The sequence below is a fragment of the Cyanistes caeruleus genome, chromosome 8, assembly GCF_971803275.1.
Source record: "Cyanistes caeruleus chromosome 8, bCyaCae1.hap1.1, whole genome shotgun sequence".
NCBI lineage: Eukaryota > Metazoa > Chordata > Aves > Passeriformes > Paridae > Cyanistes > Cyanistes caeruleus.
This window is the reverse complement of record NC_141708.1, coordinates 26,880,596-26,896,510: the sequence shown is the minus strand read 5'-3', so window position 1 is coordinate 26,896,510 and position 15,915 is coordinate 26,880,596. Positions and strand designations below refer to the sequence as shown.

General features: G+C 35.9%; 1 protein-coding gene across 6 annotated transcripts in view; it reads left to right on the top strand.

Annotated features, from left to right (window-relative positions):
- SHLD2 (shieldin complex subunit 2) overlaps positions 1 to 15,915 on the top strand; it is a 31,911-nt gene that overhangs the window by 10,134 nt on the left and 5,862 nt on the right. For 2 of the 6 annotated variants that reach the window (XR_015290152.1, XM_086900842.1), the window contains exons 2-10: positions 6,224 to 6,487; positions 6,691 to 6,809; positions 7,967 to 8,122; positions 9,146 to 9,357; positions 10,270 to 11,623; positions 12,150 to 12,257; positions 13,021 to 13,215; positions 14,085 to 14,219; positions 15,191 to 15,397. Coding sequence is in view for 3 of the 6 variants with exons in the window: in XM_086900842.1 (XP_086756968.1) it covers positions 9,334 to 9,357; positions 10,270 to 11,623; positions 12,150 to 12,257; positions 13,021 to 13,215; positions 14,085 to 14,219; positions 15,191 to 15,397 (2,023 nt within the window). In the remaining 3 variants the exon portion in view is untranslated. Of the gene's footprint in view, positions 1 to 6,223; positions 6,488 to 6,690; positions 6,810 to 7,966; positions 8,123 to 9,145; positions 9,358 to 9,393; positions 11,624 to 12,149; positions 12,258 to 13,020; positions 13,216 to 14,084; positions 14,220 to 15,190; positions 15,398 to 15,915 lie in introns of those variants that run through there. The other 4 variants (XR_015290153.1, XM_086900841.1, XR_015290151.1 and 1 more) reach the window with 4 other exon arrangements.

The window sequence follows — 15,915 nt, the reverse complement described above, 5'->3', positions numbered from 1 at the left end:
TGCACAGTTCTTAATTCTCGTGTTACCTCTTTCCTCTTCTATATTTGCCTTTTTTAAATGAGGAATGCAACTTAAATGGACATTGTTTTGGATGTTTTTCTTCTCAGCTTCATTAAATCAAATTCTTACACTTGCTCATTTTGTGAAACTTTCCATCCATACCCATAACTTACTCGTTTTTTTCTCACTGTGATCAGACTGTTCAGTTTTCTGCATGGTTTTTGTGTTGGTAGGTGAACTTCATAATACATTGTTTATATATTGTAATATATATATAGATAGAGTTCCTGTTGACAGAAGTATATTAATATTTTGATTCTCACTTGTCTCTGAATACCTTGTATTTACTGAATGAATGACTATATTTTTGAAAAGAGGCCTTCAGTTATATTTTAATCTTGTTTCCATCATATAAACTAAATCTCCATTTGCTAATTTTTAGATTTATGCTGAAAAGTCTTGATTTCATTTTATGTCTTCTATTTAGCTCAAATTTTTCTTGTGCTCCAGTGTTTCACAACACTTAACGTGAAATGTTGCCATACCTCTCTTAATGTTGTTTTATGAGCACACTCCTAAAGTGACACCCATTTAGATGGTATGTTAGTTTTACCTTCAAGATACAGTTTTTATATAAAATGCAGTGTTAACATAGTTAACATAGTTCTTGCAATGCAATGTCAGGTAACCCAGAACATTAGCCAAGACAGAACAAACTGTACTGCTTTTTGAATTCCTGTCTCTCTGGTCTGTTGTAAAGGTTACTAATCTCCAGAGAAAGATAATGGGTCACATGTTTAGTGTAATAGCTTTTTGGGTTTTCTGCTTTATCTGCTAATTTTAAAATCTTTCAAAGTGAGCTCATATAAACAGATTTTAATGTGAAATTTATTGGAAGGGAAACCAATATGTATTTACTAATTTCCTGTCATATGCTCAGTACTACAGTAGCTGTTTATTTATATTCTGTGTGCTTCCCTAAGACAAGCAAGTTAAACCTGGAGTTACTCGAATCATTAGCTGGATACATAAGATATTTTGATATGGAATAGAGTGCAAATTTCTTGTTTCTTCACCTCTAATTTTCCTCTTTCATGTTTTTACAGAATGTAAAATTCAGTGTGTGTGTGGCACTAAAGCACCACAAGTCAGACAGGGCAGTAACTGTCTTTCTGTAAATGATGTCATTTGACATGGAATAAGAGTGGGTTACAAAACACTCTTCAGAGTTACTTTAGTACCAAACTCATTTGTGTATTGGGGCATTAAACAGAACTCTTGTTAAAAAGATAGATTTATAACACTGGCACTGCTGCTTCTGTTCTATGTGAAAACTTCCTGCTAATGTTTTATAAAATATGTTTTGAAGTCTCTTGTGATTTTAGCTTTGTATAGCAGCTCATAAGATTTATGGATAAAGAAAACGCTAATATTCCAGTAGCCAATATTGGCCTTGTGTACATCGGTTCTGTTGTTTCTATTCTAGTGAAAATCAAGTATAGAACTTGCAACACCTGGCAGACTGAAAAAAAATTCCATTTGCAAACAGGATTACAGCTCCAAAACACAAGGTGTTAAACTATGAGGTGACCATTTCTTTAATCTCTACTCTCTCTGCATTATGTTGCAGAAACAATTTATAGCAATTTTACTTCAGATTGGAGATGCTTCTGCATGAAGACAAATTAATAAATAGATAAGTCTCTTTAGTTTCCATCCTTATCTCTTCAGGAGTTTTGGAAGTTTACTTAAAATTTCAGGGGCAGAACTGTGCAGTACTGCAAGTAATAAAAACATTTATGAAAGTTACTGAATCAAAGGCAGCTGAGTGAAGGTGCACAGCAATAATAGCACTGTACAGATAGTAATTGAACTGTCTTGAACAAAAACAGTGATGAAAATTATGTGCTTTGACTGAGAACAAAGGTGCAAGAAGGTTTTTATCAGTGGTTATGCTGGTATGCCCTGCTGTTCCACACTATGACTTGGAACAGTAGAGGGAGATCCAGGATGACTTGTTACATCATACCTTGAGTTTTTTGATTTTGCTTGAGGTGTTTTCAGACAGCTGAATTACCATGGAAAAGGGTACAGGCCAAATCAGTGTTTCTGGCATTTAATTAGTATACTTCATGCACATTTTGTTCAGTTGTGATGATTTCCTTTAACTTTTTGGGGCACAGTAGGATAGAAATTGTGATCTACAACTTTTTGAAGTATAATTAGTCAAATTATTTTTAATAAATAGACAAAGTGCATTGCTGCCCTAAAGTCTGAGAGAGAAGCTACCCCTTTGAAATAAGGAAATTTGCATCTAAAAGACACCTTTGGCTCAGTCAGCTCTGTTGATAGTTACTCAGTGTTACCTGTTCCCCTGTTAAAGCTTAACCAGTTTGCTAAACTAACATTCATCTAAACCATTGAAATGTAAAGGCTTATATATTAAAAAATGAATGCTAATTCTCCTTATTTACCATATCTTAATTTTTTCCTAGGTAAATGCCAAAAGATTTGAAAACTTTGTTTCTGTTTCCAGAAGATTCACTGTAGTTCTCACTTAAAATAATCTGATTTTTTTTTTTGTCTTGGTTTACTGCAATGCCCTTGTAAATTAACAACTTAACTACTTAGCTGGAATAGCCATGAAGGAGTGTTTGGCGTTCATACAGTTCTGCAAAGAAGTTGGTAGGTGTGTTCCTTCTGTGGCCACAACAAGGACCAGGTGTGGGCAGTGAACCATCAGTGATCTTTGTAATGCTGTTCATCACTGTACAGAGACATTTTGGCTCAAGTCTGAAGGTTATGTTTCCTTAAGGGAGCTTTATATCTTAAAAAATCTTAAGCCTCTTGACTTACAGATTGAAGAGCAAATCCTTTTCACTTACAGCTGAAGTGTGTTCTTGGGGTATGTGCAAAAGGGAAACATTAAAATATTCTTGAAAATTCTTTGCCTTTTCAAGAACTGAAATTCTAGATTTGGATATAAAAGTCAGTACTGTCATGTAGTTAATATCTGTCAAGTGTTTTGTTTAAATTACAATGCTCACATCCAAAGCATGTGTCTGAACTCTTCTTTTGAGACACTGGATCTATAGAAGTGTGTAAAGTCAGCTTTCATCTTCCTGAGGTATGAAAGTATTGAGGAGATCAGCTATTGATTGGATTGGATTGCCAGCTCCTTTGATCCTCACAGAAATACATTAATGATAACCACATAAAGGATGTAGCTGCACACTGGAGAAACAGATAAAATGTGCACAATGTGGTTTGGGGTGGGGAGGGGATAGATAGGTCTGGTGCTGTAGGTTCAGTCCTGACAAGAAGTACTTGCTGCCATTTATGTTTGCAGGAAGGTTAAATGTTTGCTCTCCTGGAGGGGTCCTGTATAAAAAGTGATGAAGTAAATGAAGTCATGATTGAGCTGTTGGTCTAAAGTGTCTTGTGGGCTCATGTGCCACCTGCCTTCTCTGTAGCTCCTTGTGTAGCTTGTAGTTTTGAAGTATAAAAGTACATGACTTGATCTAGTGATGGCTTGTGTGCTCCAATATGACTTCTTGGAGTGAGTGTCTGATTTTTTCAGTAGCCAGACAGTGAACTTGAATTGTTTAGTGATGCTGACAAGTGAGAAGTATCCCATTTGTCCTAAAGGCAAGAGGCAGCTTCTGTTAAGGTCTATTGCTAACATAATCACTCATGGTGAAGAGTGAATGACATTTTTCTGGCACTAGTAGATTACTTACATAGTGACAAAATAAAGTAGATTACTTTACATGCCAGACTTAAGAAATGCACCTTTTCAACACCTTGTCTCCCAAAGTACAAAAGCAAAAGGACAGTCTTACCTATGGCTGTTGTCCAAAACACTGACAATATCTCATTTTTGGTTATGAATGTGCAGTCAGCATCCAGGTTTTCATTATAAAACTTCATCTTTTTTGAATAAGGCTTTTGTAAAGAGAAAATAATATTGGTGGCTTTGTATTTTAAATAGTTCTTATATATTTATCTTCTTGTCCTGATAAGTCAAATCTACCAGCAGTTAATCTGATGGAAGTCAGACTATTATGATGTTTCTTTGACCAGTTACTTTGCTTTCATCTTAGGTCCTGTATTGTTTTGTCCACCTCTGTTTATCAGGTTTCAGTCCCAACATAAATTTTCATTGGTTATGATACATGTGGAAAATTTTCTGCCAGCTAAATAGTTTTTCTAAAAAAAGCCACAATGATGCTATTTTAATATTGTGAGGTATTTTATATGCTGAAATATATGGAACAATATCTTTCTTGACAGAAAGTCTAGTTGTTTAACTAGTTCCCAAAAATAAGGGTTTGGGAAATGAATGTTCTTCAACGAAACGTGCATGGCACGTTTGTGTATCTTTGACCTTTTACCTTTATCTTTCTTTTCTACTCAAAAGGTCAGTGTTCTCTAGAACTTCTAACTTCTTTTGTTTGTAGCAGCCACTGGATGCTCATATCTCCTTAATTATATGCTTTTGTGTGTTGCAAAACTAAAATCAATAAATAGCATTTACTTAAGGGGCCATCTCGAAAGGCACAAAGGCAATGAGGAAAGAATTATCAAGGTAGTCACAAAAGCCCACTACCTTTACTCCAATTTTCAAACACTGTGAAGACTCTCTGAGTGGTTGTATCAAAAGTGTATTATCAGTGTTCAGATTTTTGCATCACTTGGTTCCAAAAAATAGTAATGGTAAAATAAAATGGCTGATGCAACTGCTCAATAGAAGTCTTTATATGATCCAAGCTTGTATTTAGAGAAGAAATATCTTTGTTTCACATCCAGGGAAATATTGTCCTTCTAGGACAATACTAACTTTACTTACTTTACTAACTTTAGTAACCACAGGCCCTGATCCTGCAGGCAAGTAGATACACATTAAATGTTAGCAATAGCAATGCCATTTGATTGCTTGCCTTCTTTTTGTATATTAATATTTCAGTAATAGTTATGAAGAACAACTTGCCTCTTCTTACTCAGTAGTTTGATTTAACATTTTTTACGGTGTCAGGCTGTAGAACTGCTTAGAACATTGATTTCTTGTTTAAATTATTTCCCTGATGCTGCAGCAGTATTTAGGAAGGTTTCTATTGTGATGCCTAAACCATAGGTGTTCCATATGCTAAAAATCATCTTGTTACTGAAATTGCTCCAAATAAGGAAAAAAAATTTGGTACCTCATGTTTTATGGCTATGTATTGCTGAATACAGGTTTTATGTACTTGTAAGCCACCTGTACCTATCTTGAGTCCAAATGGTATTATAGCCCTCTGGTAACAGCCAGTGAGAAAAACTAAATACTGAATGGATTAGTATTGTTGCTATTTAACTTCAATAGTAAGTATTAATAGAAATTATTTTATTGTCAATAATAGCCTAAGTACCTCATTTAGAAGTAACTTTATACTAATTACAGATACTGCTGTAGGCAAATGAAGACTTGTGATTTTCATCAATTTTGATATGAACTAGCAGGATTCTTGCTATACCACAGGTCTGGCTGACAGCAGCCTCTGTGCACAGTATTCCATGTGCTAACATGGTGTTACTTATGTGAACCAAACAACCACCATGGTGTAAAATTGCATGGGGTTATACAGGTCAGTTATGAACAGGACTACAGTCTTTGCCTGAAACGTTGTATTGAAATTCAGATAAAAGGTATTTGGTGATTGTAACAATCACCAAACAAGGGGTGACAGAAGTAAGACCTATCCTATCCATTTCCCCAGTTGCCCATGTGTACATGTATGTTCTCCCCACATCTGTGTTCCCTTGGCTTCTTGTTAGGTCCCACCAGCCTTGGCCAGTGGAATATACATAAATCTCCCTGAGCTGCCGTTCATTACTTGTTTAATCTTCTTTTAAGCCCACATGATACATCCCTCACTGTTATGTAGAGTAAGTTTGCTTCAGCTACAAGTTGCTTAGCTTGATTTCTTCTGTCAATTTTTATTTTTCATTGTGTTCCTCTTAATATGTTTGGACCCAGCTTACTGATTTAGTAGATAGGTGCTGTCGCTGGTATATTGATTCACTTGCAGTGCCAGCAGGAGTTGTTGGCAGAAGGATCACCTTTCTTTTTCTTGCACAAGTTGCAAGCAAAAGTGTAGTGCATTCATCACTTCATCCCAGAGTTGTTTCAGTTTCTAAGTGTATGAAACTGTTACTACACTGTTTGCTGTTTTTTCTCTTTCAGTTACTGTGCAGCTGCAGTACCTGGCTTTTTGAAAAGATCATGTTGAATTTTGGAGGGAGATTTGAGCAGCTTGGTGGAAATGCCAGAGGAGTTTCTGGTTTTCCCTTTGTTGGCAACTGTCTTCGTAGATTTTCTACTCCACAGCCTCATAGGTTGAGTTGTTGAATAAAGAAAAGCCCAGCCAAACAACCCTACAGCTTGAGTTGAACTGAAACTAAATACTCCAAAGATGGCTATGAATAATTCAGTTTCCTCTGTTGTAAGGTAGATGAATTAATCCTTTAATTTTTTATACTACATGTAGGAGGAGTATAAAGTCAAGTATAATAATATATAAGGGAGGGCAAAGTTCACAATAGAAGCTCAAATTTAGAATTTAAGGAATATCCTACTTTATGTATTTATTACTTACTGGGCCAGCTTTTCAGCAGGTAAATGACAATATAATGTTTTCTTGCATATTTCAGGGATCAATTCGTTAACCACGCACCACTTAGGATGTTCATCATCAAGCTGCAGCAAATCAAAGGAAGTTAAAAGCATACACTGTTTATTTCCTAAAACTTTAGTGTTTCTTGAGGGGAAGGTACACTTTTGCATTCTATTGCTATAGTCCTTTGTCTTCTGATGCATTGCTGTCTTTTATTTCTGCAATTCTATTTGTAGCTTGAAACTTTGTAGTGTGTAACAGACATAAAGAAACTTTTAACTGGAGGTCAAATTAGTGTGATTTACTTTTAGTGTAGACTGCTTAAGTAAAGACTTGATGAGACTATTTGGATGTATCTTCTCAAAACAGAGATTTAGACATGTGGCTACTGTGAATATTCAGCAATGATAGGAAGCTGAAGTTGTGTCACCCTCTTAAATTACCTTGGCATAATGCTTAATGATTATCATGGTGAGTGAATACTATTAATGAATAGAAAAATATGGAATAAAGTTGATTAATATTTCTAGGGTATTTTAGGGGTACTTTAGGGTCATGTATGTAGCATCAGAACATTTTAAAAGTAACCATGGGAAGAGGATTTTTAAAGCTATTTTTAGTTTTGTTCTGTGTGCTGCAGAACACTAGAGATTACCAATCTGTTAAATGACAGTTTATTTTAAAAACCTTTAAATTTAGAATTCCTGTCTTTCTGTTTGGATTGGAGGAAATACACTAAAATACTGTTTAAATTGGAGGAAATACACTATATACAACTATCAGTTGCAATGTCTTGCAAATGTAAAACTTGCTGATGTAGTTACCATTTTTTAATAGATCATTGACCCATCAATCAGACTCTGACCATTTCAGAGATAAAGAGCTTGGCTTTCATTGGCTTTTAGGAAAAGAACAGCTTTCCACAAATTAGGAAATGGTGTAATAATTAACAGGTATAATGGATATGTGCATTCAGGTTTCAGTTGTATCTTTGAGTTTTAGCTCCTGTTATCCTTGGTGTAGTTAGTTAACCCACTGTCTGCCCATAGATAATTTAACTATAGTATAAAATGGATTATTTTTGTGGAAGTAGAATTTACTAAAATGATTGATAGTTTTTTTGCTCACCTTTTAAAATCTGTAGTGAGTTGTTCTTTCAGACTTTCATTTATAACAAGGTGCAGAACTTCACTAACAAAACTCATTAAGTGAGTAATAATTCTGTTCTAAAGCAACAAAGCAAAGGTTCTTTAAATAGTTTTGTGTACAGGGTATTTATGTAAACTAATTTTATTTTTTTTTCTGAATTACAGACTTAAATGATTTTAGGTACTGGTCATTCCTCATACAGGAAGGAGTTTGACATCTCTGACTCAAAAAGTCACTTGGAAATCGGCAAAGTAGGTCATTTAGTAGTGGACCTATTGCACAAATCAGAAAGTTGGCAGAGGTCACTTACCATTCCTAAGGTAATTTATATTTTGAAAATATAAACTGTATTTTAATTGCAAACATTCATTAAATAACATCAAGATTAAGTTCCTTTGGTCATAGAATCATAGAACAGCTCAGGTTGGAAAGGTTCTTAAAAATCATCAGGTTCCAAACTCCCTGTCATGGGCACATTTCGTTAGACCAGGTTGCTCAGGGCCCCGTCCAGCCTTGAATGTACTGGCACTGCAAAATGTGAGTCAGGAAAACAAATCCTAAGTTTAGAGAAGTTGCAGAACTGGAAAATTAAGTAAAACTTTCTGAAATTTTGTGTAACGTACAAACCTTTAAACATGTCAAAAAGCAAAAGAGAAATGATACTTAAAATGAGGGGCTGATAAATTACTATATAACTGTTTGTTTACCAAGTTCATTTGAACTAACAGTAACATTTTCTGTTTCTCACAGATCTGTTACTAGGCTTTTTAACATCATGTATATTAGGAAGCCTTTTATCTACAAAACTTATTAGCATCACTTCTTTAGGGATTCAACCTCACTATTACTTTGCTTTGTCTTTCCCTTACCTAATGCTCTACTTCAGTGTTGATTGTCAGTTCTGTTCTTCTGGCTATTTATATATTACCATTATTTATGTAACTCAAAGTTTTCACAGCTTTGGTTATTGTCCTTTAAAGGTTACCATTTTCTGTGACTAAATTTAAATGTACAACTGCAGAAGTTTGGACACTCCAATGTTTTAAGTGGTATTTATTTTGTCATGTACATAAAATATGGGTTTTGTAGCTTTATATTTTGCCCTGTCTAATTTTAGTGACTGTATATTGCTTTTCCAGTGATAGCAATGATATACCAGAGATCAGTATTCCAGGATGTTTATGGTTTTTCCATGTTACAATGAGCCTTATGAATGTGTAGATTTATCGACCCCTAGTGGGGTTGTTAGGAAAATGGTTGCTAATTTAATTAGTGCTAAATGATAAATTTCCATATTTTTCAATGCTGCATTTGTTTCAATGGTCTTTTCCTTCTGTTTACAGCTGGATTTTCTCTTGATTTTTTTCTGGTATTCTCTACGTCTGCAGAATTGCCTATTGAACCAACTTCTATTAACAACAACAGTAAAAACTACTCCTAAAACAAGTAGCTGTAATCACCATTTTAAAGAACAGTTATAGCTGTTTCTGCATATTTTAAAAATATAATTATACAGCAGAAATTCTTAAAAATGAAAGGTCTTTTGGTGTGCTGTGTAAGTGGGCTTATTTTTAATTAGCTAGAAAAGCTAGTAATTTCTTGAGTAGTTTGCTGTTACATAAATGAATTAAAGCAAATGCTAAATCATCTGCTCAAGCTTTACTGACCTCTTAGTGATTATTAAATAATTATAATTGATCATTAATAGCCTGAAACAGTAGTTTCATGCTAGAACAGCATGTAAAATACTGTATTTCTAGCAAACTTTAATTTTAAATAGCTCTAGAGTTTTAATCATTTAGTTGAAACTGTAATTTTCTGGGAGATTAAATGATCTCCTAACCATGCTGTGAAGATTTCTTACATCTGTTTCAGATGAGTTAAGTACTGAATAGTGAAGTCACATTTGACTGTTTAATTAGCAATAATAAATAAAGACAAATAGGTCAATAATTTTAACTTCACTATAATGTGTTTCCATGTGTCAGAATCAGAAACTAGGTGTTGCTGTAATTTTATTTTTCTATGCAGGTTTGACACAAATAAATGTTAAATATATCTAAAATAAATTCCCCTTTTTAGATTTAGTATGTCTAATTTTATAGGGTTTAAATAGTCAAGTAGTGTTTTTCCCAGTTAAATTATTAAATGAATTATAAATTATAAATTAAACTCCCTAAACTATGAATTTTAGGCGTTTTTAAAATTGTAAAGGAAAAAGTAAATTTTTTTTTTTTTGCATTTGCTAGTATTTATTATTGTGCTTATTGCATAAACCACGTTATTTAAAGCCAAACTCACACAGCAGTCAAAAATGTCAAAAAGATCTCAGATTCATATTTTTGTGGGAGCACCCAGTATTCCGAGCCTGCTGGAGGGGTTAGAGCAGAGTAGTTCAGCCCCTGCTGGTGAGAAATGGCGAGAACTGCACTGTTTGTGTGATACACGTGGGTTTGTTTCTGCAGAGGTCCAGGGTGCTGCTGCCCCCTCGGTGCCCCAGGCAGAAAGCTCCACACTCACAGGAGTCCCTGCAAGTGGGAACAGCACTCAGCAGGGCAGGTTCATGGCAAAAGAAGGAAAAGATTTGACATCTCCTGCCCCTATGGCAGTAACTTGTACCAGCACATTTAAAAAGAGCACAAGTTTAACTTGCTCTGATGGTCAAGTATCCAAAGATAGATGCACACCTGCAGGTGTAAGTCAGGCTGCAGGGGAGCACCTGCCCCAGAGCTGTGCAGAATCAGCTGGACAAGGGAAGCCATCACGTGCCTGCTGCCCAGACCTCACTGAGAGAAAAGCCAGTCGTTTGGAAGTTAACAGCTCTGGCATTCCTGCTTTGGTTGCCAGTAGTGAGCAGGTCAGCATCCATCTACGGTCCTTGGGACTTCAGGCAGGTCACAGAAGTGAACATCATGAACATCTAAGTCAATGTATGGATCTGTGTTTCCAAGAAAGTCTGGAGTCCAAACCAAAAGAACAGAAGGTCTGTGCAGACTCTGCAGTGTCAGCAGACACTGAATTTCGTAGTGTAGTGACTTTGAGTCAGGTGGCTGTTTTTGCACAGAATGAAATGCAGGAAAAAATTGTAAAACTATCAGAAATAGAAGCAGATAAAAAAGCTGAAGAACGACAGTATAATCACTTCCAATGTGATTCTGGTTTTGGAACATGTACTACTAATGTGACTGAAAATGAATATAAGGAGGAGGATGCAAGTTCTCTTGAACTTTTCAGTTCCGAGGATGATGGGGAAAATGTTTGGATTAAAGCTACAAGACAGGAAGAAAGTGCTCAGGAAAATGCAGAAAAGTTTCAAGAACTTAATGTTCCTGCTGAGCAATTTGTAAATGAAATCCATATTGAGCCATTGAGTTCTGGAATACTGTGCTCTCAAGGGAACTGTTCTCAAAAGAACTCCTCTAAAAGACCCCGCAAGTATGAAGATTCCTTTCCTCTTTTTCACTCCACATTTAAAAGACAGGTGAAATCCAAGAGAGCTAAATTGACTTCTTCTCCACCTGGTTCTGGGGTGAGAGTGGATCCAGACAGGATGACAGAGTTCAAGAAACTCCAGAAGAAACTATCACTACTTAAGAATTGCTGCAGCAAAAATCAAAAGTACAATATTTTGGTCACAGTTGTACATCCGTCTCATATCAAAGAAATACAGATGAAGACTAAACCAAAATCTTCGTGTAAGGTTCCTGTAGCAACAATTGTTGTTACTGACCAGTCAGAAACTGAGAAAAAGGTGGTGCTGTGGCGTGGTGCTGCATTTTGGTCCCTCACTGTGTTTCCTGGGGATATCGTACTGCTTACAGGTAAGAGTTCTTTTGTTTGCCTTCTTAAAGTATGGATCTTTAAAATGCCTGTTTAAAGTAGAAGAATGTTAGAAGTAATTTGGAACTACGGCTGAGCATTTGTAAGTTGCTTTCTTACATCAATTAGATCATTTGAGTTCTCAGTCATCCTGCCAGTGGAACATTGACTATTCCATAGAAGCTTGCCCTCAGACACAGCCATGGGGAGGCAGGTCGGTTCTGTAAGGTGCCAGTGTTTTAAAACAGTTGTTCCTGAAAAGTACAAGTTGCTACCAGACCTAAGCAGTGTCTGCTAGGAGGCTAATGAATTTCAGAATTACATCAAACTAACGGGATTTTTTTTTTTTTTAGCTCATTGTAAATGGTGCTGGTAGATTTAAAAAAATAATCACTGTGTTTCCAAGTGATCTCTTTCAGACCCTGTTCCTTATATATCTGTATGTAAGATGGTTATATAGTTAAGAAAAATATGATACACTTCAATATTGTTGACACATGAGTTGATAAGGTTGCTTTTTTCTTGCAGATGTAATAATATATGAGAATCATTGGTGCGGAGAGGTCATGCTTCAGTCTACATTTACCAGTCAGTTACTGAATCTGGGGAACTGCTCAGCTCTCAATCCAGAAGAATGTAAGATTTTAGTGCATAAGTTGCCATGAAAATCACAGTCAAAGAGCTATTTCAAGCACTCCATTTTGTTGGCAATGTCTCACACATGGGATAAAACAGAACTGTGTGCAACTGAGAGGTACAAAACACAATAGAAAAGTGTGACAGGAACACCTGAGCACAAGATGTGGACATAACATCAGATAGGCATGTGGAGACCATGGTAAAGTTTGATGTCTACTACTCTGAACTCTTAAAAAAAAAAAAAGTTTAGCTTAAGAAAGAGCAGTTATCCCAGGACCTGGCTGTGTGATGTCTGAGATTTCATGAGGATTAAATTTTTTGCAAAATGGAGTAAGAAGATCCATTCAGGGAAAGTGATTAATTGCAGGCCAAAGAGGATTGGAGACTGAGGAGAAAATACTGTGGAAGTATCACTATTGTTCTTACTGTCTTTGTGGTGTCTGCTATTGAGATGCCAGCTCTTTACAGCAGATTCTGAGGTCAGTGATCAAGAACGGCTTTCTTCTTACCAAGCTATGATATGAGATTTTTTTCTGTGTATTTTAAAGTATTGCACTTAGGTTAGCTTCATCTGCCTCCTCTTGATACCCTGAAGTGCAGTTTAATTTCAGATCAAGTGTTAGATATCTCAGGAATTTCTTACCTTCAAATTGTTCTTAAACTGTTTTTGATTTTGTCAGTGTAAACATGTTCCAAGTCATAAGTGATATACTTCTAAGTGTAAAAAGCAGTATGTGACTTGGCCTTTTTTCCATATAAGTTTATCCTCTAGTGGATGGTGGTGTTCTCCTTGGCTTATTGGCATACATCTCATCAGAATTTCCACACTTCAGAGACATTCCACAACGACAAGTTCAGAGACTGGATGATGTTCGGTATGTGCAGCTAGATCAGCTCCAGCCAAATACTTTGGTGCACTCAATCCTGAAAATTACCAATATTTCTGTGTTAACAGGTAAGTTCATGCACTGAACTTTGACTTCTGAAATAGGTGGAACTTAAATAGTTGTTTTGCAAGGCAAAATGTTTCTCACTGCTTGACTTCAAGCTTTGCACAAAAATTTGATCACATTGCACTCTCATCTTGAATTAATAAAATACAAATTTCTACCCACATCATCAATATCATGTTTATTAGTTGTAAATGCAGAATTTGGAAGACAGAAATCTTCATCATTTTCTCTAGTATGTAAATCTTGGAGCTAGATATTAGTTAGATATTTCATCTTGTTTAAAAATTATTTATGAAAAATGCTGTAGTTTTAGTGTGGAACTGAAACAAACATGCAGTAGTATCCTGGATAAGGGTAGTGTAGAGATGTCAATTGTTGCAATTTTTATGTACTATTACTAATAGTTTTAGTATGCCTTGACTATACATGACTATAGTTTTCTTTTATGTGAAAAGTTCTAGGGAAATGTTTCTTTCATTGTATTCTACAGAAGTTATGGGAACTTCCAATTACAGCAGTTGCTGAGAGATTGAGTACAATTTCTTTCTACTCAATACCAGGCAGGATGAGTAGGAGCTGAAAGATGCTGAGATACTACCTCTTGCTTCAAAGGGAGTTGTCCAATTACTGAGTACTTAGATGGATAAAAGTAAATTAATATACTTTATGCACTCCCTCAAACTAGATTCCTGTTGAAGAAGAAATCAGATTATTTTCTGTCCAGAAGAAATTGTAGGTGTATTCTTCTTTGCTTTTAATGGTAGCATAAAATGTGGTAACACCATGAGTTCACCGTAACACTGAGGCACATGGGGTTTGTGTGCTTATATACTTTTCACTGTAGAAGTACGGTAATTTCAATTCTTTTCAGAGTCTGTGTACAGCTACAGAGGTGGCAGCCAAAGAAAAGTTATTCTAACAGTAGAACAGAACAGAGATCTACCCTGTAGGATGGTTCTGTGGGGAGCAGGGGCTGCCTGGTGCCCCCAGCTTCAGAGGAAAAAAGGTAAGGTCCTTGTACCTGTTGGTAGGTGTAGAAGGATTTTTGTGATGCTGTTAGTTCCTTTTAAGTGTTCAGCTGGTAACATTTATCCATTCAACCCTTAAATACTCCCCTTGGAGGGGCAACATATTTTATGCTAATTCTTACATGTCTCCTCTGTTGAGAAGCAGTGCCATCAGCAGCAGAATTTGAATGCACTTTAGAAGACTGAGAAGGCATAAATATTCAAAAACTTGAATCTATATACAAGATGCACTTATTTGCATAGGGCCTGGTTATGTAACTATAAAAATCCATGAGTTTTAAGTGTGTTACCAGTTTTGCTGGGTCTTCCTTACAATTGTCTAGGTACGGTTTAACATGAATTGCTGGGTTTTTTTAATCCTTTTTTCATTTTCTGCTTTCCACCTTACTTGTGTCAGGCTTTATATATTTTGTTGATGGTCTTGAGATCAAGTCCAGCTGTAACTAAGTGAAAGCATCTCTTGCAAGAATTACACAGAATGTATTTCAGCAGTGACTACTACGAAATTTTGATTTATTCCTAGTCTTGTTCTCTTAGGTTAAACTAGGTTTGTGTTAAATTATTAATTGTGAAGATAGAGGATTAAAAAATGGACATATTAAAGAAATGGAAGCTGATTAGTTAGATGAAGATTTTTTTCTCTGAGACATTGACAGCATTAGAGCTAACAACAAATTTCAGAGCTAGTTTCTTTTTGAAAAGGCTGAGTTGTCTTGACAGCTGAATTTGGTAGAGGTGAAATGAAATTTCTGTTATGAGACAATTCATGCAAAGTTTATAGGGAAAGGAAAAACCTTACATGTCATCACACTTAAAATGAAGTTGCCAGTGCTGACCATATGAGAATGTCTTCTGATTTGTTTCTCAGTCTTGCAAGTGACCTTTGGCTTCCTGTAAATTAGCCACTGTATAGAAAGTAAACTCTTCTGTTTGCTCTTTTGTTCTGTAGACCACATATGGGACTTTAAATACCTTCTGGTCCAACATAGTTCTGTCTCAGGTGACTTGGAACTGCACACGACTCCCTGGTCATCCTATGAGTGCTTGTTTGATGATGACAAAAGGGCAGTTGAATTTAAGGAAAAGTTTCAGAAAAGTCAAACATCCCTCATGGAGTTGACAAAGCTCTCGGCACACCTGGAAGAAAAATGCTCAGGTAAATGTTATCCATAACTCTATAATGTCTGTTGTGCCATGCATAAGTAGGCAAAATAGATGCTCTGTTGATGAAGTAAGATGGCTGTTTTTTTAAGGTAGCCCAGGTCTGGTTCTGAATTTATTCTGAATTTCTGAATTTTTTCTGGAGGCTGCTGCTCTGTACTTGGCCAAACTGAATGCAGCCTTCATCCCATGAGCCCAGGGGAGAGATAGTTGTGTGTGATGACAGCTTTGGAACACAGAGGGAAATGCTGACTTGTCCACACCAACCAGCCCAGTAATGATGTGACTAATTACTGAAAGTTTATCAGTCTTTCTCAAACACTAGAACTCTCGAGAGTAAAGAGTAAAATAGCTGCTGCTATTGAAAACTTCTTACAAAAGGACAAAGATGACATTTTACACAGTCATACTCTTCCAGATGAACCTAGAAGATTGCTATGGTTGGTGTTAAATTCTAGGAAGTGATTAAAGTTGTTCTTGCAGCATTTAACACTAGTTTATGTATAAATAATG